This window comes from Leptosomus discolor, chromosome 1 (assembly GCF_034619465.1).
Source record: "Leptosomus discolor isolate bLepDis1 chromosome 1, bLepDis1.hap2, whole genome shotgun sequence".
In the NCBI taxonomy this organism is placed as follows: Eukaryota; Metazoa; Chordata; class Aves; order Leptosomiformes; family Leptosomidae; genus Leptosomus; species Leptosomus discolor.
Genome location: NC_141391.1, coordinates 17,957,289 through 17,984,168, shown reverse-complemented (window position 1 = coordinate 17,984,168; position 26,880 = coordinate 17,957,289). Strand labels below are relative to the sequence as shown.

The 26,880-nt window shown below is 43.3% G+C and overlaps 1 protein-coding gene across 1 annotated transcript; it reads left to right on the top strand.

Moving 5' to 3' along the window:
* The first annotated feature begins 3,199 nt into the window (after positions 1–3,199).
* SLC35F2 (solute carrier family 35 member F2) lies at positions 3,200–22,858 on the top strand. The gene is made up of 8 exons (XM_086481783.1): positions 3,200–3,336; positions 9,478–9,653; positions 10,187–10,314; positions 15,498–15,657; positions 17,324–17,480; positions 18,275–18,327; positions 18,769–18,923; positions 22,640–22,858. Exons 1-8 carry the CDS (start codon positions 3,200–3,202, stop codon positions 22,856–22,858), a joined length of 1,185 nt encoding a protein of 394 aa, XP_086337909.1.
* The last annotated feature ends 4,022 nt before the right edge of the window (positions 22,859–26,880 follow it).

Sequence of the window (26,880 nt, the reverse complement as noted above, 5' to 3'; positions counted from 1 at the left end):
AGAAAAAAGTTAGTCAAAGAAAAATCACTCTGTTATTCTAATAATGTATTACATTAAACGAAATAAATTTCTTTGAGACAGTAATTCTATGTAGCATGGATAAAGAAATAGAAGACAAAAAAAACCCACTGTGGAGGAAATCATAACCTAACCGTGAAGGACCTCTAGTGGCTTAAATACTTCCAAATAAGAAAATTATGCTTGCTCACTGTTTCACAAGGAATCACTTCTGCGGTTTCAGATTTTAAGTTCAATTTGTGTGATATTTTTGCCTTTCATTTTGTTGATAAAGTAAAAGCAGAAAATATAACTTTGGTATAGTAATATACAGTAAAGTGTCTAGGGGTACAATGGCATTGTGCTTTAAGTTCTCTGAAACTTAAAGCAGATGCTGTCAACTTAAAAATTATGTTCCATGTCTTTACTTGTTATCATTGTTATCTACTTTTATCACCTATTCAAACTTACGATTTTCTTAGCATGAGGAACAGCCTGATAGGACACACTGAAACAAAATTGTTTAACAAAGAGGAGTTGAAAGCAGATGAGGATATGAGAGTTATGTCTGTGTCTCATTTGTTATGGCTGTGCTAATTATTTTAATTGTTCTTAGCTCAAAAGTATTTTTTTTTTAAAAAAGCAGCAAAAGAGGCCATGCTGTTACTTTTGGGTTATCCTTCGACCATTCTAGAAGATAACCAACTATAAGAAATACGTAGATCCTTAGTTCCTTTCAATCACATTTCAAAACAGCTTGATATTTGGGATAGAAATTTTGAACAGGAATAATTAATGTTTAAAGAATTCTGTGAAGGTATTGCTAACAGTTCTTCGTCAACAGTTTTTCCAAGTAAAAAAAGAGGTATATGGCTACTAGGCTAGAGGCCCATTAAGCATCTAAATACATTCTACATGCAGATAAACTGCAGCCATTCCCAGGGATTTCACTCACCCTGGAAAAGACACAGTAAACCACGTTACAGTGGAGCTAGTTACTTTTGGAGAGCACCAGGAACAGATTTGCTGCATCTATAAGTGGGTGCGCAGCAGTAGATGCACACAGTCCCAGGCTTCCACCGGTGGGACAGTACAGGGGAGCGATAATACCCATTCTGGGCTGAATGGAGGGTGTCTCTGGAGCCAGGCAGACTGCCCAGCGCATACTCCAGGCAGCTGTATCGCTCGCTGTGGCACAAGGCAAGCCAAGGGGCTGACAAAAATCCAGAAACACGCGGCCACGGTCACACGTGAGGTGAACCCTGAACCGTAGTACAAGCAGGATCCTGGAGCCGGAGCAGCTGAACACAAAGTCATGTTTAGGCGTCTCGGATATCTCTGCCTTCATGGACATGCTGTCCACAAGCCATAAAAATTTCCTGAGATAGCAAAGTTTATCATACCCTGAAGTAAACTTAGTCCCCAAAGTGTAACAAAGGGCACTTCTAAAAATTGTTTTTGCTGTTGGTTTTTAGCTCTGGTGTAAAGCCCCAGCCTGGCAGTGGGTTTCTGGCGTGAGGCTGCTGCAGCCTGCCTGTAGCAAGGAATTCCAAGAGCTTAGCTTAAATGGGGACAACAAGCACCAAAGACGTGATTCTCCATCATTGGAGAATCAGCAGCAGATTGCAGATATAGGATGAATAAAATTAAAGGTGAAGATCATATACTATAGTTGTGGAGATCAGATGTGATGAAATATGCAGGGTCTGATAGTTCTGCTTTTTTAAAACTTATTATTTTAGGTTACGGGGAATTGTGACCTGACTTATAATTATTGCAACACCAAAACTAATCTTGACACACTGATTTCTTGTGGAAGACACAGCAGGATTTTTATTGGAATTCAAAATTTACAAAATCCGTAAACTACTCTGTTATACAAGTGAAGGAAAAATATACAAAAACTCAATATGATATAGAAACGAGTATGTATATTATAAATACAGAAGTATATTTGTGACTGCTCTTTTAAGACATGTAATTATACAGTTTTTCTCTCATATTGACCTACAGCTTTAATATTACATGATCACAGAATCAAAGAGGGGATTTGGGACCAAGCCTCTCCCACGTAGGCAATAGCTTAGTAGTTAGGGCCTGGCCCTTGGGAAATGGGAGACTAAAATTCACCTTTCTGCTGAAAAGGGACTGTCAGGCACATGAAGTTGTAAAGATGACCTGAAAATGGCAGAGTAATGCCTCTTTTATGCTCCTAAATCAAATCCTATGAGGATGAATTTGAGTAATTGCAAAGGGAGATAAACACAGCTTGAACGAGAGAACTGCAATGGAGAAAAACATGTGATAAAAACGTTGTTGTGTTGGGGGGAGAAAGATCAAACCATGATGCTCTGCAGGGAACAGGTGAGGGTAGAGAGCAGTGTCTTGTGGCAGAAAGGATGCCGGCATAGCCAGGACTGTGACAAATATTTGCACCAACAAGAGCAGAAGATTGCTCTTCTTGGATGCACCTCTGGGGTTTAATTCCATCACCTGTGACACATACAGAGCATCATCAAAAGGGAGGGTCACTAAAAAGCCCACCAGGGTATGCAAAATGCCACCAGGTGAGCTTGGCTGAGATGTGGGTGAAGACACACAGGACGAGACAAATCCTTGGGCATGGGAGTCACCAGCAAAAAGGCAGGAGTCAAAGCCTTAGAAACAGGGGAGCTCAAGGCTGCCCACAAAGCTGGGAGAAGCTAAAATTTAAGGGTTTAGAGTAACTTTGACTCACGTAACTGGAAGAAAGATGAGACCTGAAGTGCCTGCACACGAAGCCAGCTGCACTCAGGCCTCCGCAGGTCCTGGGGGCCGAAGCCTGCGGCGGGGCTGGGGCCAGAGCGGCCTCGCAGGGACCCGCACCGGGGCACCAGGCTGGGGCTGCTACCGGGAAGCCCCGCAGGTTGCCCGAGCTGGCGAGCAGGAACATCCACTGGCGCTGGAGCTTCTGGAGCGGCACTTCGATGCTCCGCTCCCACCTGCGCCCGCCCCGGGCCGCGCCATGCCCCTCCCGGGGGCGGCCCCTCGGCGGGCACAAAGCTCGGCTCGGCCGCCGCCAGCCCGCTCCCGCCCGCCGTCTCGCTGCTGCTGCTCCTCCCTCCCTGCCGCGCCGCGGGGCGCCGCCCGCCGCCTCCGCAGCGCCCTCCCGCCTTCCCGCCCGCCCTCCTTCCTTCCCTCTCGGCGGGCGGAGGGCCGCGGGATGGAGGCGGCTGCTGCCGGGGCGCCGCCGTCCGGCTCTGCGCCTGGGGACGAGAGGCCGCCCGGGGCTGCTGCTGCCGCCGCCGCCGCCCCTCCGCGCCGGCTGCTGGAGCTGCTCGGGGCCAAGCTCTGCACCTGGTGAGCCCCCGGCCGCGGCTCCCCGCTACCACCAACCCCCCCCCTCGTCGGGCCGGCCTCCACGTGGAGCCGGGCAGCGCCGGCCTCCCTGCCCGCCTGCCGCCGGGGCGCCGTGCCCCGCGCCGGGAGCGCTCCCACCGGGCCGAGGGAGGGCAGGGGGAGGGAAGCAGTCGTTCGTTCGGGCTTCGGCGCGGTGGCCGGTAACGCGGTGAGGATGCGGTGGCCGCCGGGAGAAGCCGTGTGGTGCCCGGCCCGGAGCCGGCGGGGTGCCGGGGTTCCCGCGGGGAGCGGGGCGTGAGGCCGAGCAGAGCTTTGGTCCTTGCGGCCCGCGGGTGAGGCCGTCGCCCTGGCAGAGGCGAGAGCGGCGGCCGGGGGAGCTGTGGCTTGGGCCGGAGGAGGGGTGCGTGAGGAGAGCGTGCGGAGCCCGGGGCTGCAGCCCCTAACTGCTGCTGTGTGAGGGCGTGAAGAGTCGCTTCAGTGAAGAGAAGTGTAGGTTTAGGGAGTGAGGTGTTTGGTTTTGTTAAACCAAGAGTGTAATCTCATGTATGCACTCATCCGCTTGATTTGTTTTTCTGTTTTCCTCTTTTTTTTTTTTTTTCCCCTGTACTTTTTCCTATTTCCTATTTTTCTTTACTTTTATCTGTTCTGTGCTCTTATCAACATTGTCGTGAAGAACAGGTCATGGGGGGCAGAGGCAGTAATAGAGCAGAATAGCTGAGATGAGGTGTGGAGTCCAGAAAGTCCCATCTTCCCTTTCCCTCCTTCCTTGCAGCAGCTCAGGACAGAGACCCGTTTAAGTATATCACTTAAAATGAGAGCACTGGTCAAGCATGGCGAACTTGAGGAAAAACGTCTGCTGAGTTGTGCAGGCATCGCACGCATCCCGAAGCTGGTAAATGCAGAGTGCTGCCTTTTGTGACAGCAGAGAGCTACTGACTTCCAGCCTGCAAGAGTTACCATTCATTTACAGCTTCAGTTTCCATCTGGAAAAAAAAAAAAAAAAAATCCCTATTTAAAAGGCTTTTCTGGGGCTCTAGGTTTGGTCTCTAATAACTATCACATCAGCTATCCTTGGCTGGCAAAGAGGAGTTGTGGGCTCTCCTGCCAGCCTCACGTTTATAAGCTGGAGTGTGGCGACTGGGCTGCATGGAGGTGCGTGCTGGCCAGGCAAAGCCCTGTCCAGAGGGCAAAGCCTGCCTTTCTCTTCTGGTTGTAAGTTTTTCTCTTTTAATTCCTCCTGTCTGTCATGGTGCTTGAAAGAAAATAACTAGCTCTCACTGCCTTTTGCAAAGTGTTGTCTGAGATACTGTGATTTTTTTTTTTCTTTTCCCAGATAGCTGGTGGTGCAGCCACTTCAGTTTTGTTAGAGGCCTTTCTGAGTCATGGGGAAGTTTAATACTTGTATGTAATAAAGTAGATTTTTTTTTTTTGTTTGAGTAAAAGCAGTAGAAAGTATGCTTTCTGCTTCTTGAAACAAGTCTTTTTTTGTTTCTAACCTTTTACTAATTAAACTGACCCTAGTTTCAAAGCAGAACACTCATTGAAACACTGATTTCTGAAAATGTTAGTTCTTAAAAATGTGGTTTTTTTTTTCTGTCCTGAGCTATCTGCTAATCATGTTGGAATATGGCTTCAGTCTGAACCTGTCTTTTCCTTCAACTACTCACATGAAAGTGTGAGATTATTCAAACAAAATGGCCCTCTCCCCCATTCAGGAAGGGCTCAGTAGTTAAACCTGAAGTGCAAGTAAACTGTCTGTATGAAGAGTGTTGCCAGCCTTTGCCTGTTAGTGTTTAACTGATGGCATAAATAAATTTGATTTTTAAAAAGCTGTATTTATTTTCAGGAAAAAAATCACATTAAGATTATAGGGTTTATTAAATTAATAGCCAATAAAATTGATAACTGTGGGCTTATTAGATTGTCTTTAACTTCCTCAGATATAGTCTCTGATTGTATTTTACTATCTTTGGTTATTTTTCTTCTGCATTTCGCACAGAGGCAAAGAAAGCCAGCCTGATGTGCTCACGATGTCAAGAGGTGCATGTTGTTCAGCGTTAGCTTTAGACCAATTTGTGGCGAACTTTCATGTTCTAAAAAATCCCCAAATAACTCCTAGTTTTGCTCTTAGCCGTAGATACAGCTACATAAGATATGGGGGCTGAAGGGAGAAGAGGTGTGATTACTTAGTAGCTAACTACCAAGCAGTAAAAAATAACAACAAAACCCCAAACTATAAAACTAAAAGGCCAATTCAGGCCACTTACCTTGCGTCGTCTGGGAGTCCAAAGTGATTTAGTCCTTACCAATGCATTTAAAAAAAAGAGCAGAGAGGATCAGGTTCTGGCATGGAAAAGTTAATAATTAATATATTTCAAAAAATTATGATAAATTATTAATAAGGAAATCAGTCATCGATACTCATGTCAATACCAGAATGAGTGGAAACTCATGTCTTTGAAGCATTTTTCTTATAAGAAATTCTCTTGCAAAATGAAACAAATAGGCTTTAAAGTTTGCTCTCAAATTTTACACAGGGTCAAATGCTTTTTTTCATTTGCTATGGGAATTTAGTGGACGCTGAAGTAAGGCTCCTGAGCCCACATTTAATGAGGGTTGTCTTACTCTGTTCAAACCGCTGTCTTGCTGCCTTGAGCCCAGTGCATCGTGCTGGGAACATGGTGTCACTGTCACAATCTGAAGAAATTACTTTTGACACCTTGACAAATGGTGTGAGGGGAAACTGTGGCTGCTTCCAGCTGAGGCTTGCACTTGGTATTGATGGCGTGGGGCGATCAGGCCAAGACTGCTATTTTACACGTGGCTGTGAAAGTTGCCAGAAATGTAGTGTTTTGGAATTCACAGAGGACGTTTTTTGAGGGCAGCCTTTCACTGTCATTGAACAGTGTCTTTATGTATCTCTTGAATTTATCATTCTGAATGTGTTCAGGGAAGAAAAAAATCCTTGAATGGAAATAGAGAAAAATAAAGAAGGAGATGAGGCAGGGGATGAAACCTGCTTGCCTGGTCAGATGCCTTTGTACTGTAGAAGTAAAAGCTGTAGGACTGCTGAGACATACATTAACCATACAGCAGTAATTGCTGGTGCAGTAACCACTCTGCAAACAGTTCTGTAGATTCTGGACCTCTGTCTCTTCCCATATGCAAAGCCACAAGGAGATAATTCCCCAGATACTTTAAACTGGAGAAACTTAGTTATTAGAAAAGCTGAGGATCAGCTTAGTGGAGTTACTCCTCTGCAAGAAGGCAACGGGGTATTTCTTGTTTTTAATAAGTGGTGGTTGGAGCTGATCAATCATTAGCAAATTTGAATGGTGGCAGATTTTCCTCCTTTTACCCTCTTGCTGGAACACGGTCAGTTTGCCGAAACACTGCGCACGTATTGTCCTGGCCTCTGCTGTGGAAAGGGTGCCATAGTTCAGGAGAAGCAGAGCTGCCCCTTGCATATCCTATCCTGGAGGAAAATGTTTTAAGACCTTGCCCCACAGAAGTCCATATTAAACAAACCAGGTGCTGGCGGGGTAGTATTGCCTATGCTTCTGCCTGTCTCTGTGACACCACCGAGGAGATGGTGAAGGGGAGTTTGCATCCGGGAGAGCAGGGCTTCTGCCGGCCAAGGCAGCTTTAACCTTGCCTGGTAACGTATTGATGAGCGCAATTAACTTTGTGGACTATGCGGGCTTCACAGCTTTGCTCCAGTAAAATTGTGGTGGTTTTTCTCAGTCACACCTCTGCTTGGGTTTGATCACCACCTCCACACCCTTGTCCCAGCTAGTCCAAGCACAGGGTGAGTTTAGTCCAATAAATTGCTAAAGGCTTGCTCTATGCTCCCTCCACTGAGGGTAAAGAAGAAATATTTTCTGCTAGTTTGGAGCAAGAGACTCTTTATTTGAATAATAAAAAGTATATATGTATTTTTTAAATGTCTGAAATAACATTTTTTGTGTGTTGTTCACCACATTATTTCTTCCTTGAAATTTCAATGGGTATTCTGTTGTCTCATCTCCTGCAGAGGAGCTGGAGTTCACAGGGTTGGCAAAGGGTGAGCTGGAACAGATGTCTGTGCCTGCTTGAAAGAAGATGTAGTCTCAACCCTGAAATTTTAGCTAACCTGTGTTATATTCTTCTTAATGGCACCTGATTTAATTAATTCTTTAGGTGAATGTAAAACGCCATTTCTGCATCAGTCAGAATAATTAGCCGGAATGTGTCATGATCACTGCTGATTTTTCTCCAGATAGCTCAATCAGGTCTTTGGCCAGAATAAAAAGAAATTCAATGTAACAGAAGTGAGTTAGCTTCAAAGGTGTTTGTTTTGTGTTTTTTTTTTTTTTGCATACAAATACATATATATATTATAAAATGTATTTTATAGCACTGAATGCTGTGCTACAAAGTAGCCATGATAAACTTCTAGGTGAAACATGGTCTCTGTTGCTTGCTTCAACATTCAAAATGCTAGAAATGAGAATGTTTGTTCTTTCATGCACCAGAAAGTTATTCACACAAGGCTGGATAGGACCTTACAAGATTGTCACATCATATATGAATACTTATAACATGGATGTACACAGTTGATGGGATTGGCAAGGCAAGCAGTAGTAAAACGTGGGGTTCAGCTCTCTTGGAAATGCAGCACAGGTGGACTTTGCAGAGATTTGCTGTCTCATCCAAATGGACCTGGAGAGAAAAATGTGCCTAGCAGCATTTTTAAAGTCAGAAGAGCTTTGGTGTCAGGCTGAATCGAAAATGAGATTCATGCAGCAGAACTAAGAATCCATGCAAAGAAGATGCCTCCCTTCCAAAAGGAGGGATTGACTGTATGGTCGTAGTTGGCTTTAGCACCCCGAACACACCCTTCTTGTTGCTTCACAGCTGGGTGGCACAGCATAGCTGGGTGAGCTGGTATTTGCTATGTTCAAGTCGCCTACCTTGGGAAGACAACCGGTGTTACTGTCAGGTGGTGTGCCTGGCACATGGGTGCCCTGCCAGAAATCACTGGGGAGAGATGTGGGCACAGGGTAGGTGCAGAATCCTAATGGGATGCTTTCTTCCCTTGCTCGATTGCTTTGAGTAGGAACAAATGAATCAGTTGTGCAGACAGTTAAATTCTCATCAGTAGCCTTCAGAGTAAACAAGTTAGATGTGAACTTTGCAGACCTGTACAAACAGCACAGTGCTGGGCCCCTCTTACTGTATATTGGGAGTATGCAGGCAGAGACTGGGATGGTACAAATCTGCATAGCTCCACTGGGAGGACAAAAAAAAGATACACAGTGATCTATGTGTATTCCTGTTTGAGAGCATCTGGAATAGTTCACTTTATATTAGGTGAAGAACTGCTACTAAGAGACCGTGAGCATTTTTTTTTTTCCCCTCCTAGCTGTGGGTTGGACTTAAAAGGAGTTGTAAATGCTAACATGATCTTTGGCCAAAATGTGTTCTTAACTCCATCTTCAATTACAGCACGACATGATGGAGTATAGCAGAAAAAAATCCACAGTAACTATTAATCACAACAATTTGTATTATAAGAAAGAATTTTTTTACAGTGAGGACAATCATTCACTGGAATAACTTCCCCAGGGATGTGGTGGAGTCCCCATCACTGGAGGTTTTTGAGATGTGACTGGACAGGGTGCTAGATAATGTCATCTAGGCTCCCTTTCCCATGAAAGCTTGGACCAGATGATCTTTTGAAGCTCACTTTCAAATGTTGTAGATTTCTCAGACCAAAGTCAGAGTGGGATTCAGTGGAGGACGAAGGACTTAACTCAGGCCGTGTGTATCAAAACCTCTCTTGATGAGAACAGACCCTACCATTGGTTTGAGCCTGCCCAGGTGAGCTGCTGCAAGATCATTGCAAATTGTTGCAATCTCTGTCACTGGTGGTTTGAACTGGCCTCACTTCTTACATGGCTGTCATGAGGTTAGACTAGGTCTTCTGTGTAGACAAAACCCTGCTTACTGGGTAAATCAGAACAGCATTGGTAGCAAGTACAAAAAGAATAAGGCATCAGTCTAAAAACTGATGTTTCCCCTGTACAACTAGCAAATGTGGGTTTTTTGGTTTTTTGTTTTTTATTTCTAAGCTTACTGTGTTGTCTTTTATATTTACAGGCATATTTTGAAAACAATACTTCTGGGCCAGATGCTCTCCTTGTTTATCTGTGGGACTGCTGTTACAAGCCAGTACTTAGCAGAACAATACCAAGTGAATACTCCAATGTTTCAAAGTTTTATCAACTATTCTTTGCTTCTTCTAGTTTATACAACAATGCTGGCATTTAGGACTGGTATGTGAAATATGGGATGGGAGATTCTGGTTCATAATTTTTTTTTCTCTTCTACATTTTCCTTTCATATTTTGAAACTGAAGAACTTGATACTCATCCTCCTTTTGTAAAGTTCCTCTTGTGTAATAACACATGGAAATGAATTTCACAGGTTAAACATGCATTTAATTTGACTTCATATCTATTTAAAATTATGTGCTCTTTGGTTTCAAGTCCTGTGTTATATTAGGGAAGATAGGTTTTGTTGTAACAAGCTGCTTTACCAGATGCTATTTAATATTCCTCCTATTCTTATTCATTTACTCTTTAAACGTCATGTGTTTTTTTTTTTCCTTGTGTGGAAGAATTTCTGTGTTTGTCACCATTTGCATTGTCTTCTCCCAGGCTTCATTTTGCTGTTACTGTATCTTTCTTAAGCAGGCGTAACCAAAATTGAACATCTCAGTATTATTTATAATTCTAAAAAGCAAGATTCCTGTGCAACATTTGGTTGAAAAAAACCCATACATTGATTGCTGCTTTCTTCTAAACAGGCAGTGACAGTCTTTGGCAAATTTTGAAACAGAGATGGTGGAAGTATATTTTTTTGGGACTGGCTGATGTTGAAGCAAATTACATGATTGTAAAAGCCTACCAATACACAACCCTCACAAGTGTGCAGGTAAGGACTGATCTCTCTTTTTGAACTGTTGCTTTTATTACAGTTTTGGACAAGTTTCTGAAATGAGATTCATAGGACAGATGTGGAAGCCATTTAAGCCTGAAAAAACTTTCCAATATCTTATTTTCTCTTTGCAGTAGAGGGAAGAGCATCCTGCATCATGAATAACATTTCCAGGAAGCAGAGAAAATTGGCTGGTATTACCCAGTGCCAGCTCTAGACTTGAACTCTAATTATTTTGATAGAAAGCACTTCTGAGAGTTTGCTGACAGCCACTCAGGTTTTTCTCCTGACACAAAATAAAGATTTATGACCAGATAATGCTCAGCACAGGTTCTTGCTGATGAAAGCAAGGTAGATCTCTTGCCTAGTCCTGGAAGCTGTGGGAGATGTTGTGAGATGTAACCCCATGTGTGAGGACATACTGATAGCTGGTGTTTCTGACCATGTGGTGAGGGACCAGCCCTATGGCTTTTGGATGTGGCACTTCACTTCAGGCCCCTCTCTGGAGGAGACGGAAGGGAAGTCAGCGTGCCAGGCTCCTGAAGTGACAGTAGACAGTCTCTGCCATGCCAGTGCTTGGTCCTGTGTCGCTGCACTAGGATAGATCTTGTGTTCTGAAATAGCTCTACAAGCAGGAGGGCTAAGGCAGGGGTTTCTTTGTTGACCTGCACAGACGTAAGCTGCTGGAAGAGTTAGTGCCTTCCTCCTGCTTCCAGGTGCATGCTCCTGAGCTTGCATGGCCAAATCCCTTGAGCAGACTGGCTCAGGGCACTGAGCAAAGTCAGAGTAAATCCTGCCTTCTGCTGGCATATTGGCGAGCTGTGTCAGGCAGACCCAGGTTAGCTCACGGTGTGGCTCCACAGCTGTGGCTGGAACAAGGGGAGGGAGTGTGGTGCCGTGCCAGCCTGTGCCTGCTGTTACCGATGGTGGATCTGTGGCTGGGGTCATGGCCCCACTTACCTGAATAAATAACCAACGTACCATACAGAATTGGTTGTTGGAAAGGAGTGTTTAGGTGTCAGTGTTTTACAGAGTCACGGTAACGAGGGTTAATATTTAAAAGAATCACCCGTAAAGCAATAAACTCTTGTGGTCTGGGCTCCCTTTAGAGAACTGCAGTAACTTTTCTTTGCACTGCTAAAGACCAGTAACATGTGTCTGTTGGATTATTGCTGCCACATTTCCACTTAATTCTTATGTGTTATGACTCATTAGGCCTTTAATTTCCTTACAAATAATGCGTAAGAGATCAAAGCTTTGAGTGACATGTTTCAGTCTCAAGTTAATCTGATAATTGAGACACTGTTTGATCATATACTTTACAGCTGAAAAAGCCAGGACTTTGATCCAAGTTCTCAGAAGTAGTAAAGCTATTCCCATGATTTCTTTCATGGAAATTAAGAAAGAAGAGATAGAGAAGGCTGTCCTGTCCCACTGCCAAACTCAAACATTTGCTGAACTATTTTCCCATGTGGTAACCTTTGGGCTGATGCTGCTTTGTGTCAGTTCAGTAATTGTGAATTTGTTGTAACTGCCTGTTGCCGTAAGTTTTCTTGCACATTCTCTGAAGTCACTGGTTTTCTCACTGTCAGAAATGAGGTGCAGGACAAAAAAAAAAGCATGTGATTTGTTCTAGTGCTAAGCATTTGCTCTCTGTCAGTAGCAAGCAGTTCTGCAGCTACATCAGAACCTGTGGTTCAGAGTACCCAGCCTGATGGCCTGTCTGTGAGTCGATGCCCAGGGACCATAAAAGCAACACAGGAGTATATGGCACCTTCCTGAATACTGGGTAATCACTGTTAAAATGCTGGCTGGCTGGAGCTTCAGCTCAGCCCTGTGAAACTTGCCTTCAAAGATAAGTTTTCTCAGCTCAGCAAGGAACTTCCATGTATTTTCTCAGACATGCACACAAAAGCAGAAGTGATTTTCCTTTAGTTACCAAATACCAGCATTGCATGGAAGGGGTTGGGAGATTTTTAAGGAGATAACATTGGGATGGCAGCTCTCGTTTCTCTGTAAATAAAAATACTTTGGTCCACAGCTGAACTCTTTGTTCAGCTATGGCTGAGGCGGTGCCAGGGAGAATTCTTGCTGTCGGTGTCCTTCTGTCTTGTGGCAGAACTTGAATGTGCTGCTGTTTGACCATGTATTTCATAGAAAAACAAGCAGCGTAGCTGTGGTTTCATGTTATAACATGTTATGCATGTTATACAGCAATTAGCATTTGCTGTGTAGGTAATTTGAGTGGAGGCATTTTATAGGCAGCTATTGACAGAATATGAGCTGATGGAAGAGTGTTAACCTCAACAGGAGAAAATGCAGGATGAGTCCCTGGGGCTCAGCTGGAGGTTGCCCTAAGGGAGCCTTGCGGGGAAGGAGCAGGATGAGCTGTTAAGCTTTCTTGCTCACAAAGCTGTCTGGAGCTGGCAATTATAAGCAAACCAATGACCTCTAACAGTCTATGATAATTTATTAACCTTGTATTAAAACATCTTTTAATAATTTACTTGCTCTACCTTTAAAACCTCCTATAAACATTGTGGCCAAAGCTTGGCTTCAGTCAAAACATTTGTAAATCAAATCACCAGGTTGTCTGTTTTTTCCCTTGTAAAAATACAAGCTAGAATTGAATAATTCGCTGAGGCTCTACCGGCAATAGTAATCAGTGCCACAGTACTGCTGTAAATGTCATAAAACCTGAATAAATAAAGTTTATTCTTTTAAATGGTTCCATTGACACAATTCATTGTGATATTACATCTGCTTTGCACCTCTTTGATCTTGATCCTGTGCAGAAGAGAGCATTTTCTGCCAAAGAGCTCTGCAATGTAGTAGATGAAAGGAAGGCAAGATCCAGTATTGGAAATCAGATTTCTTCTGACTGTAATTGTCCCCTGGAACAGATTACCAGGCTGTGTTCTTCATCATTTGGTGCCTCTGTGTCCTGGCTGCAAGTCCTCTAACCAGGATGCTGTAGCTCTACAGTATGTTACTGGCCTGGATGCAGCAATTCCCAATCTGGTGTTGCTGAAAGAGCTTCTGGCTCATTATGTGCTACTCCCTTACATCCTAATTAAGAATTTTTTTTAAAGGGTTTTTCTCCCACTCTTTCTGTTTGGGTTGAAAAGCTACTCGGAGTTGAGTTGAAAAGCTGCTTAATAACATCTCAATGTAATGGGGAAGTGAAAGCTTATTTATTGGTAGAAGAGATGTATACTACGGGAGGGTGGGAAATTTTGCTTTATAATCTTTCTTGTTGTTTGACGCTAGTCAAAACAGTCAAATTTGGAGGAAATGTTAGAAGGTTTTTCTTGAGCCTATACTATAGGTAAGATAGAGAAAAAGGCCCGTGACTAGATAGAAACTCACAGCAAGGTATTTTTTGGTAGAGCAAAGTTGTATTGAAGTAACGTGGTATCACATATTAGGACTTGTGTGGTTGTAGTGACTCATAATGCAGCTTAGGCAAGTGCTTTTGCGCTTTACAGACTCGACAAGATGGGGGCAATCTGAGGAGCGAAGACAAATGGAAGGATTAGAGGCACTGTTAGGGTTTAATCTGTAATAACTCCCCTCAATGCTATGCTTGTAAGACTTTAATATGTGTGGTTATGAACAAGTAAAACCAGATGTATCATGAAAGTCTTGCAGGTTCAGTTAAAACCTGTGGGGATGATGGCTGAACTAACAGAAGCCAGCACGGAAGGTGACTGCAGTGGTGCACTTAGGCAGGCAGCGGTTGTCAATGAACATTAAGGACTAAGGGCTCTTGTCCTGATTGTAGTGATTATGCCCCAGTTCCATTGACCTGGACCTGATGCTTTGAAGGCACTTCAAGAGGCCAAGTTTTAAGGGCTGACATTTGAGAGTAATTTGTGAGCCGACTTTGGAAGGCTGACTGTATGTTCTGCTGTAGACTATTCCCTTGTATAGTTTCATGGCACTCTTCTGAGTCAGGTCAGAAAATGCACCTTTTTTTCCCTCCTGATGAATTCTGAATCAAAGTCTTATTTTGTTAAATTAAATATTAAGCCAATCATGATTAGCTCAATGTTTTTTGGTATTACTTGGTTATTCTACAACATTATGCCCATTGTGCGCTGCAGCGTATTTTTCTGTATTAAGTACACAGCTAACTTGTGATATTTTCTGTAATAAAGGAGAATGAGTAGAAGATGGGTGGGTCTAACAGCAAGGCAAAGATATGTAGGATTTCAGGAGTGTACCGAGGGGGGATAATAAAGAAAGAAAAGAGAAGTCAATGCCACTGCTTGTCCTGGAGGGCAGACATCCTTGAGCCATAGCTGTTCAGTCTGCTCGGGGCGATGTCTGCAAACACATCTGAAGTGCTTTGAAGCTCCAGCTGTCTTGTGTGTCTCTGCTGCTGGGGCGTGGGTGAATTAGAGGGGTTACCTGCTTCTGACTAATTGAGAGTCAGCTCTAACAAAGCAATGAAAACGCATTGGTGGCTTGTACGTGCTTTTGTGGGAAGTTGGAAGATTGAGAAGGTGACCTTAGGAAAGCTGTTCTTCCCTTCCTATCTTCCTTCTACCAGTTTTACACAAGGCTTCCAGCACCTGTACCATTTTTTTTGTTTTTTTTTTCAGTAGGATCCAGTTGGGGGGAAAAAAAAATCAAAACCAAAACTGCAGGGTCAGATTCTTGTCCTAGTCACTTCAATGTAAAATCAAATTACTTGTATCCTTCAATAGTTCCAGATTTTTACTTTGTGTACATGGAGCCCTACATTCTAATTGCAGATTTGAGGAGGAGTGAAAAGAAGAGCTAAGCAAAACCTGCTGGGGAGAAAAGGAAATGTTGGTAAACCACCTCCTTTATTGGTGTCATAGGGAGCAACGTGGTTTCAGAGCTACATCCTAGCATTCATTTGTGAAGCTGCAAAGATTGATTAGATCCATCATTAGAAGAGTTTCTAGATCAGTGCTGTCCTATCAGGAGGGAGTGGACCCCTGCCCCAGCTCCTCCTTCACTTGCAAAATGCTTTTAATGGTAAAATGTGCGTCTGACCCATCTTTTGAACAAATCCGCTGGGGTTGCTTTGTGGCTTTCATTAATGTCTGATAGCAATGGAAAGTAAGATCCTGTGCACTTGCTTTCAGGATAGCGCAGTCCAGATTTGGGGTGGGTTTCTAATTCAAACCATTTCTCTGTACACACAGCTGCTGGACTGTTTTGGGATTCCTGTGCTGATGGCTTTGTCGTGGTTCATTCTCCGTGCAAGATACAGGCTGATCCATTTTCTTGCTGTTGCCGTCTGTTTGCTGGGTGTAGGAACAATGGTGGGTGCAGACATTTTGGCAGGGAGGCAGGACAGCGAAGGTAAGGAGCCCTTTATCATGGTGGGCGGGGAGCGGAGACACGGTTCCCATGGTGGGCTAACTTGTAAAGGAGAAAGAGGAGCAAATGCAGGGGGAGTGGATATAGTTTTATTTCAAAAGAGAAGAGGAGAAGACACGCTGCTATTTGTATTTCTTGTCCAAGAAGATAGTGGCTGAGGAGATGCTAATTTTACAGGAGCTGTGGAATTTCTTTGCTTGTAGGTTTGGATTATTTCTTCCACCTTAAAAGAGAAACAGTTCTGTTAAGGTTAAATTTTGCTGCTGTTCATCAGACTTGATGAAAGGCCTCATTCTTGAAAGCTTTTTCTCTTTTACTAACCACATAAGATGGTCTAACAAAAGATGCTGCCTCTCGCTGCAAACCATGTCTTGTTTACACTGTATCAACCCACTGGCAGCCAGACTTCTCTGATTTGCAGTTTTCTATGAGCACAAATATCAAATAAAAAGTTCCTCAACAGCAGCTGACATCTGAGTTATCTTTGGTAGACCGAGCAGAAACGGTCCATGTATCCGCAAGGCCCACAGGTCACAGCCTGGAAGGCAGGGGCTTACTACAGGAGAGCAAGAGGAGATGTGGGCAGGATACTGGGATTCCTGGACCTCTGGGAGGGAGACTGGGCTCTGGGGACCAGGATCCATCCAGGCGCAGATGAGGGCAGGTTGGTCTCATCTTCTCTGACAGATGCGTAAATCAACCCATGTTGTAGCACTCTTATTTTTGAAGAAGAATTTAGAATTGTCTGAGCCAGAGGGTATGAGGCAAGGTAAATTTCAGGTCATTGCCTTCATCAGGCAGCACAGAGATAAGCCTGTTTGGTGTAACTTACTGTAGGTAAGACATCAAGACAAACTGAGGTTTAGCTTTAATGCTATGTGGTACAAGTATCTCAATCCTGAGGAAGAAAAATCTCCTTTCCCTGAGACTTTAAGACTTCATTTACTGACTTGGGTGTCCTTACTACTGCTTACCCTCATATTTCAGACATAGTTTATTAGTGATTGCCAGCTGGCTCAGGGAAGGAAATTTTAAATCAATTCAAGGATTTAAACAACAGTGATGCTCTTGCTATTTAGCTGATGCGTAATGGCATTTACTTGATGAGTGATTGTATGTGTGGGGGTCCCATTTGCACAGTATAAATAAATCACAGCAGGACACATGATACCACCCGTCTGCAGTGCCCACTTAAGACCTGTCATAAACCTGAAGCTGAGTCCAGGTCCTGCTGTGAAATCAATAGACTGGTTTTAGCAAGACTTGAATCAGGCCTTAACTGCAAAAGCAGGGGCAATATTGAGGAAGGTGGAAAGCATCTCTAACTGGGAATTTTCTCAATTCCCTACAGTGCCTAAGGTCAGCAGAAGCAGAATTGGACCAGACTGCAGCAGTGGCTTGGTCAGGATGAGATTTAAATGCTGGGTTTAGCTCCTTGCAGACTGTGCAGGGTTAGGAAAGCAGGTAGCAGAGTCCATGCTCAGATGCCAAGGCCCTCGTCTGCACACATAAAAGAAGTTTCCTTTCCCCTTACCCTGGAAGGCCCTAGGAAGATAAGAGATGTTAGAGATAAACTTGCTTGTGTTTTTAAGGAAAGTTAAAAGTTTTTGCAGCATTACCCTTATTGTGGATTAATATTTCTGTACAGGTAGTGACGTGGTGATTGGAGATGTCTTAGTGCTTCTTGGTGCTTCTTTGTATGCCATTTCTAATGTGAGTGAGGAATACATTGTGAAAAATCTGAGCAGAGTGGAGTTTCTAGGAATGGTGGGCTTGTTTGGGACTATTATCAGCGGTCTACAGCTGTAAGGATCTAATATTTATTTTAAAACTAATTAAGAATATTCTACAGATGATTGTTTGTCTACCATGAAATTATATTGTTGTTATTAAATTAATTCTGTTACGTCTGCATTTGGCCTTATGGGAATTCTTTCTTGAACTTTGTTTTTATTGCTGATCAGCATCCGTTTTATATCCTTTTTATTTGCACTACTTTTATTACAGTATTTCTAAAGCTGAAGTCCTGCAATTGAACACACATGATACTTGGCTGTATTTTAGATTTTGTTGATGTTCATGAGGACACTCAGTATGCTGAGGACTGTTCACAGGAATGTATTTCTTAATAGATTTTCTCTATGGAAAAGTTTAGGAGATAATCGTTAGCAGGATGTCTTCCATACTAAACTTCAGTTTAAAGTGAAGCCATGTATAGTCTTAAAAATAACCACATTAGAGTAACAGACCACATGCACTTAGGCCTATCTAAGGAATTTTATGTTCCTAATTTCTCATCATTATAGCTAATAATTTCCTCAAATGGTGTATCAAATAAAACTGAATCTCTGAAGGATGAAAAAGCCTGGGAAGAAAGCATAAGAATTAGATAAAAGTGCTCTTGACTTTAAGGCATTGTAATACTCAAGTCTTTTTTCATGCTTGTTAGATGGTGGAGTTAGTGTCATTCAGTAAAATTTCAAATGAAAAATTAAGGGATTATAAATCAAAATGTTTCTTATATATTTTGATAATTAAATTCTCTATTTGAATATGATTTTTTCTTTTTTACTGTATTATATCTTTTCTCTAACTCTAGAGCCATTGTGGAACATAGGGAGATAATGAGAATTCAATGGAACTGGAAAATTGGTATGTGTATGACAAAATCATGTGCATTTTTACAGAACACTGGAAAATGATGATTGTTTAGACTTTAAATGCTGGGGTTTAAATTTTCTTTCTCTGGATATTAAGCAACATTCATATTGTCACGAATTTGTTTTATGCAAACTTTGCAGCTCAGCAAAGAGACAAGCTTTTCAGGATTGAACATAAAAATCTTTGAGCTCAGGTTTTGCAGTTCACATATAACATAAGAAATTTTTCAAGATAGATTGAAATAAGTATATATACAAGCCTTGGAAAAGATGTATTTCTTCCATGTTTTTCTTAAATTTACATTCCCATATGTTTTAGGAGACCTTATCCTAAAAGATAAAAATGCATAGTTTTGAAGCATCTGAAGAATATTTGAGTTCTTTAAAATCATTATTCCATGCCTTAGGAATAAATTGTCATCTTGTTTTGCAGCATTGCTGTTCACAGTCTTTGCCCTGTGTATGTTCGGGCTGTATAGCTTTATGCCAGTAGTGATTAAAGTCACCAGCGCAACCTCAGTCAATCTGGGTATTCTGACTGCGGATCTCTACAGCCTGTTCTTTGGGCTTTTCCTCTTTTTCTATAAGGTAAGTACCTTCATTCTGTCACTATGATTTCAGTTACGTTTTTACTCCAAAATGATAAGTAAAGCCTAAAGTTCTTAAAAGCCCCTGAACAGTCATTTGCACTTGTACATTCCTACAGCTTGTATCATTCGTCATTGGCAGATGTCCATCAGGAGGAGTCATAGTTAATTACATAGCATTGCACCATTAGGCAGATAGTGATTTTCAAACAATTTCACAGTTGATTGAATACATTAGAGTTAATGTTAAGAGACAGTAAATAATTTCCCGAGATGTTCAAATGGTAGAGTTCTTGCCATAAGCCCTGTGTAGAACTGTATGTTAGATTTGGTTCATCTGTCCAAGTGTCCAAAGAGAGGGTTTGAATCTCCCTGTCCTGAAAGGCAATTGGTGTCTGAGAGAGGAGCAGTTTGGCTTGATTTCCAGAAATTCACGTTTTCTTTTAGAAATTTAATCTGTTTATTACCAACATCTTGGGATAAGAATCAACCTCTCTCAGGAGAGACTAAAGGAACTGAAAAAGATGCGGATAAATATTATTCTGTATGCTGTCCAAAAGGCAGTTACTTTTATTGTGCTCTAAAATATTGTTGATAGTGTCTATTCAAGCTAAATGACAGTGCTAAAAAGATTTCATTCCGTCCTACACTTTTGATCCAGAGTAATTTGTGGGAACCCAGCTCGTTACGGCAATTGGAGTAATTGAGTCAGTTGCTCGGTGACTGGAAGGGCTTAGTGAGGAGCTTGTGAACTTTGCTTAAGAACTTATTTGTATTATTCCATGTGGTTGCTTTCTGTTCAGCATTATGGAGAACCAGCAGCTTTTAGGTCAGATTTGTTTCTGAAAATGAAGGCCAATTTATTTTTCAGCATGGAGGTCTGGTAGTAGTAGGGTCTGACAGCAGCTAGGTTTTCCTTTTCAAGAGTCTCTTAGCTCAGCTTTCCTCCTTGTTTTGGGTTCCAGAATTTGCTTCAAGCTACAAAGCATCAATTAAAAATCAATGTAGGAAGCAAACCATATTTACATTTTAACAATTTAAAAAATCCTTTCTAAGTCCCTTCCAAACATGTATTTTGGCACCTGGATAGCTTTAACTGAAGAAGAGATTATAAATTTATATTCATAATAGCAAAGAGGAAGAAGTAAGCAAGAGCTTTGGAAGAGGTATAATAAACTTATTCGTCAGGATTTTTAGCTTATTTTGAGGAGAGGTTTTTCTGGGAGCACATCGTCCTGTAATTAGTTACTGTGGGGTGTTCTGGTAGCAAAAAGGAAAAATGAATTAGAGCAGACTTTGGGGTTGTATTATGAGAGAATTTCAGATATCTGTTAAAATAGGAACTTGCACCTGTGGTTAGCAGCAATGAAGTAGCAAAAAGGGGAGCAATAATAATGATGCATCGTTAGTAATCAGAGGATCTGAGATAGCTCAGGAACCAAGAACTGAGAGCACCTGATTTTGACAGGGCTTTTAACATAACACTTAGCAGTATAAAATCTTATTGCCATGTTAACCGTATAGTTTCTTTACCTATGGGGAAAAGAAACAAGGCAGGACATTTCCTGGATTAAAAAGCACCCTGGATACCAGAATCTGCAAACAAAAATGCAAGGAATCGCTCTGTGTTCTCCATTACCGGCTGACATTTCACAGCAAGCCGCTGAAGGCTTGTCTGGGCTGCGGAGCAGAGCAAGCCACGGAGAGCTCTGAATTGCTATGATCTGAGCCTGCTCTGAAACAGAAGCAGCACAAACATACAGTGGCTACAGCAGAGACCAGGCCTGGGAATTTGTGAGGTTTTGACTTGTGCACAGTGTTTTGCTAATGCAGTTGACTTCTCAGCCCAAACCATGTCTGTTTAAGGTGAAAGACAAATTTTGCATACCTGTTTTGGTGAGCTGTTTTTTTTTTCTTTTACTCCATCATGAATCTTTGCTGTGCTTGTTCCTAATGAGCTCATTATATAGATACCTGTAATCCCTCAAGAGATATCAAAAAAGGTCTCAGAATGCTTTTGTTGTATAAACTCCTATGGAAGGGAGTATACTGCAAATACAGACACTAGATGGAGTTACAGTCCTCCAGTAACATTTAAAGTAGTGAGTATGGGGATATAAGCTGCACAGGTACAACTGAAGTCAGTGTCTGAAGCAATGAAGTTGCTGCAATATTTGAAATGAGAAAACAAAACAAAACAGGAAAAGACCACTTAGCCCTCCCAAAGACAAAAGGAAGAAAGGGAAAAAAAAAAAAAGCATAGGCGACTGTGTGTCCACTCACAGAGGAATTAATTCTGAGCAGGATCAGAGACACCTACTGCCTTGTACGCACTGTGAGAGGGGCTCTGGCAGTTACTGTGACTGCCCAGTCTCACCTGCCAGCCACATGTCCTCGCATGCAAGCGCATGTTCATTCACAGCCTTCAGCTGCGCTCTAGAGAAGTTTTGCAAGTGCCTTGATACAGACCCAAGCTCTACCCATTTGATGGGAATGGGTCAGTCAGGGGTAGGACCATGGATGCTGCTGCTGCCTCCGTCTTCAGAGCTTTGTGCTTCCTCGTGTGCAGAGTGAACACCTGAGTCCAAGCTCCTCCAGGCAGCCAGCCAGCAAGGTGAGGAGAGAGGGCACGTATCACAAGGCCACTGTGTTTCAGTCTGCTTTTTTCCATTTGCATGGTGCCGTCCAAGGGTTTCCAAGCCAAGTGACTGCCAGCTAGGAATTGCAATACCTTAGTTGTAGATGCCTCAGTGTTGTTTTGGATCAGAGTCCGCTGTCCAGTTCCTGCCATTCAGTTCATCCAGCTCTGCTGCTTGATAAACTAGCATGTATTTTTCAAGCTAAGGAGGTTAAGGAATGTTGACAGTGGGATGTAGGATGCGCTATGTCCTTCATCCAACTGTTTAATCAGTGTGGTTTGGCAAAGGCAGTACAGAAGATCTTAATAAATCTGCTGAAAAAGTGTTCCTGGCTGTGGGTAACTCAAACGCTTTGTATTGTTGAATCTGGCGTGACGAAGTAAGCATTTATTTTTCTGTCAAGGTAGATGAATCTTGGCAATTGTTGGACTTTTAACAGACAAGTGAATGATAGTGAATCAAATGCCTGATGCAGCTTGGCAGCGGATACTCTTACCTCACACCGCTCTTAACAGAGGACAAATGCTGATCTTGTAAAAGGAGCCCCAGTCTCTCTCTCTTCAGAGACTTGCTGGATGTAGAGAGCAAACTAGTTTTGGTCCAGTAATAACGTTTATCTAGCCCTGCAGATGGTTGAGAGCTGTGCAGAGAACCAGCTGCTCTGGTAACTTGCAGTAGGATGGAGCGATTCATCTCTTGACAGGACCTAAAATATTTGACTCTGCTGAAACAAAATTCTCTTAGGGGTACAGTGTTTCAGTACTCATGTGTGTGAACAACTGTCCTTCAGTACCACCATATTTACAGCCATTTGTTCTCTTTGTTAAGATTCTTGTATGCAGACCGAAGGAAACTCTGTCCAACAGTGTTGAGGCTGCAATGCAGAGAAAACCAGCCAGCAGCTTGAGTCAGTCAGTGAATGGAACTGTTGAATTTTGATTTTCAGATTTCATGGTGATAATTCTCATTAAAATAATTTTTAAAAGGAAGGGTAGCTTTCGTATTCTTAAACCAAGGCAGCATTGACATGTTTTTACATCAGACAAGGCTTAATGCGTCTCTCTCTTTCCTCTGCCAGTTTTCAGGTCTTTATATCCTGTCCTTCGTTATCATCATGGTGGGCTTCATCTTGTATTGCTCCACTCCGACTCGCACGGCAGAACCCACCGCCTTGCCACAGCCCAGCAGCACTGGCTTGGATAACGCTGCACTAAAGCTTGAGGAGAATGAGAGTGAAGCTCCGGCCATAACTGTGCAGTTCACAAGAGGAGAAACTGTGGTGGTCAGCACTGATTAAAGAAATGGCAGCATTTCAAAATAGAGCTTTTTTTTTTTTCCTACTGCCAAATTCCCCTCAAATATTAATCTGGAGAATTGTTCTACTGCCAAGGCATATGTCATGCTGCACTGGTTTTAATGCACTGGATAGACTTTTAAGGCCAGATCCTCAATCAGTGAAACTGTATTGATTTACCCTTGCAGAAAATCTGGCCCTTAGAAGAAGACAGAGTAGTATTTATGTGGAGTCTCTGGAAAGTGAGAGACTGTTATTTTTAAATGCTTAATTAACTTAACAGCAGATGCTTGGGGGAAAAACTAAGTCAAAGCAAGCTGCCAGGTCACTAAGTGGAGAAAATATGTTTTATATTGCGTTAAGGACCTAAATCTGCAAGATGCTGAGGACTTCGTGATTCTCACACCTCAGTGCTGGGCACGCTCAAATAGCACCTTGCAAAAGCCACTCACCTGCTTGCAGGATCTAGTTCTGCAAGCTGTATTGCATACTTATACTTTTCACGTGCTGATGGACTTCATTCCTCCACTGGAGGATTTGCTTCTTACATTCAACCCAAATGTTCATCTCTTCTTCTTGCTGTGCTACCTGTCGCAGCTGGGGCTGCTACAAGTATTTTATGTTGAATTTTGCTAGTAAGGGAAGCTTGAATATGCGTTTTTATAATCTCTTATTTTTCTGTCTCAAGGGCCTGTTGTTTGGTGCATTCCCACTAGGTGGAGGAGACAAAGTCAGGCCCTTGCTCTGTTCAGTAAGAACTTGAATGTTTTTTTTCTGGATGAGACAGCAAAAGTGTTTGAACTGAACTTCACTTCTCAATGAATTTCTCCCTGAAATGGGACATGTTTCTGCAGAAAGATTTGAATAAAATTGACATATCTTAAAAAAAATTGAAGCATCTTAGCCAATCCTTATTGCAACAGTAGTGACATAATCTCCAAAAGGTTAAGTGCTTTCAGTAGATTCATTGGCAGTTTTCCTCCTCCTCTTCATGTTTACAGTAAATGACTAAAAATAATGAGGCTGCAGTTCTAACATCAGTAAAAACATACTGGGATTTTTTTTTTGTGTACAAGCCTTCATAGGTCTGTGAATTAACAAAAGAATAAAGCTCTCAGCGGATAAGAGTTGGCTCTTGGTTTATTTTTTTAAGCTAGAATTTCTTTATTGCTCAAAATTACATTAATTAATTTTACTGACCAAATGATTTTTTTAATGGCTGAGCTTTGCCATAAGAAGTAAATACAATATTTTCTGAAGATACTGGTGATCAAACGACACAGACTGCTTTTGTGTGCTTCTGGTGTAGTTTATTCAAGCAAAAAATTCAGCAAAAATCTTACCAGATTTTATTTAGCGATAGTAGAACAAACATTCAGCAGATACTACAGGACTATTGCTTTTTCAGTGAGTAATTCATGCATGGAAGGGTGAAGAGGTGCTCATGTTTTATGAAAAGCATTTGGGCCAGGTTATCTTTTGCTTTACCACTGGAGTTATTTTCAGGTCATGGATTAAGACACCTAAACTGGCGCATCTATAGACATCTATACATCTAAAGCTGAACAAGCAGCTGGAGACGAGGTGGGATAAGGAAGTCTGATGGCAGTAGATACCTGAGAGAGGCCATCTGGATGAAGCTGCAGTTCTCCATACCAAATTTTAGTTGCCTACAACCTGGAGCTATGTCCCACCCACTGTTACCTGTGTGCAGTAATGAAGCAAACAGCAAGCAAACCTATAGGTCTATAGGTGGACGTTCCAGAACTCTGCACCCATTGGTGCTGTGGTGAGTTGACCCTGGTTGGATGCCAGGTGACCACCAAAGCCGCTCTACCACTCCCCCTCCTCAGCTGGACAGGGGAGAGAAAAATATAACAGGCTTGTGGGTCGAGATAAGGACAGGGAGATCACTCGGCATTTACCATCATGGGCAAAACAGACTCGACTTGGGAAAAATGTAATTTATTACCAATTAACTCAGAGAGGAGTAATGAGAAATAAACCAAATCTTAAAACACCTTCCCCCCACCCCTTCCCTCTTTCCCGGGCTTAACTTTGTCCCCAGTTTCTTTCCCTCCTCCCCCTGATTGGTGCAGGGGGACAGGGAATGGGAGTTGCAGTCAGCTCATCACACTTGTTTCTGCTGCCCCTTCCTCCTCAGGGGGAGGACTCCTCACACGCTTCCCCTGCTCCAGGGTGGGGTCCCTCTCACAGGAGACAGTCCTCCATGACTTCTCCAGCGTGTGTCCTTCCCACATGCTGTAGTGCTTCACAAACTGCTCCAGCGCGTGTCTCCTTCATGGGGTGCAGTCCTTCAGGAACCGACTGCTCCAGCATGGGCTTCTCTCTCTCCACGGGCCACAGGTCCTGCCAGGAGACTGCTCTGGTGCAGGCTTCCCACGGGGTCACAGCTTCCTTCAGGTATCCACCTACTCCGGCATGGGGGCCCTCCACAGGGTGTAGGCAGTCATCTGCTCCACCGCCCATGGGCTGCAGGGGGACAGCCTGCCTCACCATGGTCTTCATCACAGGTTGCAGGGGAATTGCTGCTCCAGTACCTGGAGCACCTCCTCCCTCCCGCTTCTTCACTGACCTTGGTGTCTGCAGAAATGTCTCTCTCGCATATTCTCACTCCTCTCACTGCAACTACTGCTGTGGAATAACTTTTCCCTTTCTTAAACTCATTATCCCAGAGGTGCTACCGCTGTCGCTGATTGGCTTGGCCTTGGCCAGCGGCGGGTTCGTCCTGGAGCCGGCTGGCATTGGCTATATCTAACATAGAGGAAACTTCTAGCAGCTTCTCACAGAAGCCACCCCTGTAACCCCTCCCCGCTACCAAAACCTTGCCATGCAAACCCATTACAGGTGCACAGTGGGGTTCAGCACCTAAACGTAGATAGTCAACATATTTTGTGCAAAAAAGTTGCTGAGGTCCTGTCTAAAGTGCTTCTCGGGGGGGTGTGGTTCAGTTGCCTTGGTGTCAACTGAGACACCCTATGGAGTCTGTGGCATCTCTAGGGGATGACAGATAGGAACCAGGATCTAGAGGAGACCTGCGATGTGGAGCAGATTGTGGATGCCAGATGAGATGCCCTAGGATCTCTGAAATGGCACTGCAGCCTGTGGTTGAGACACTCAACGCTTCTTGATGACCGTGTGGCGCCATATGTGATTAGATGCTTAGCCTTTGCACAGCTAAAATTGGATGAGATTAATCCCACATGAAGCTTATGGCCCAACCTGCAGCATGTTCTTTCTGTGGTCAATGGGGCATTTCAGCACCTCTGTGGTGTTTGCTTAAACAGCTGTGTGTGTCCAGTGGTTGAGAGAGTGCTTTGGTGTGCCTGCACGTCCTGTATGCAGTGTGGCGTGGAAATTGGTCTCATCTTATGCACCTCAGGAAAAATAGCAGGGCTCTGTGCAGATGGTGACTATGAATTGCTGCAACAATAGAAAGCACAAGACAGCAGCTGGAGTTATAGTAGAAGTGCGATAGAAAGTATGGTCAAAGGCTGGTGTCAGGGGGTGAAAGCGTTACCTTGTCAAATGGAAAAAGTGAAGAAGTTAGCTTTTACAGAACATTTGGGGTGGACCAAGTCAGGTGAAGTGTCTGCAGCGGTGTGGATCTGGAGTGACCTGTGCCTGGGCAAGGGAAGAGGTGACAGCCCAGGTGTTTGGAAGGGGCAGAACAAATGCCCGAGGCAGGGACCCAAATCAGTGAGCAACTGAAAGAAACAGCTACAAAGAAGCCATCCCATGGCTTCTACCCGTGACCTGAGGTTGTTTTGAGAAGAAACTGCTGATGTGAGTAGGAAGCTTTGGGGAAATTCTGTTTGTTGATGAAGGAGGCACAGTGTTCTGTTGTCCTGAGAACGGTGGATCCTTTGCTTCCCACCAGGGTCCCTCCAGCTGCCATGCTCCCCTGGCAAGTCCCACTGCGGGGCCGTGCCTCCCCTGCCTATACCTCTTCTCCCCTGGACCTGAGCATCACTCCTGCCATCTGGAGTGGAGGCTGCCCCTGC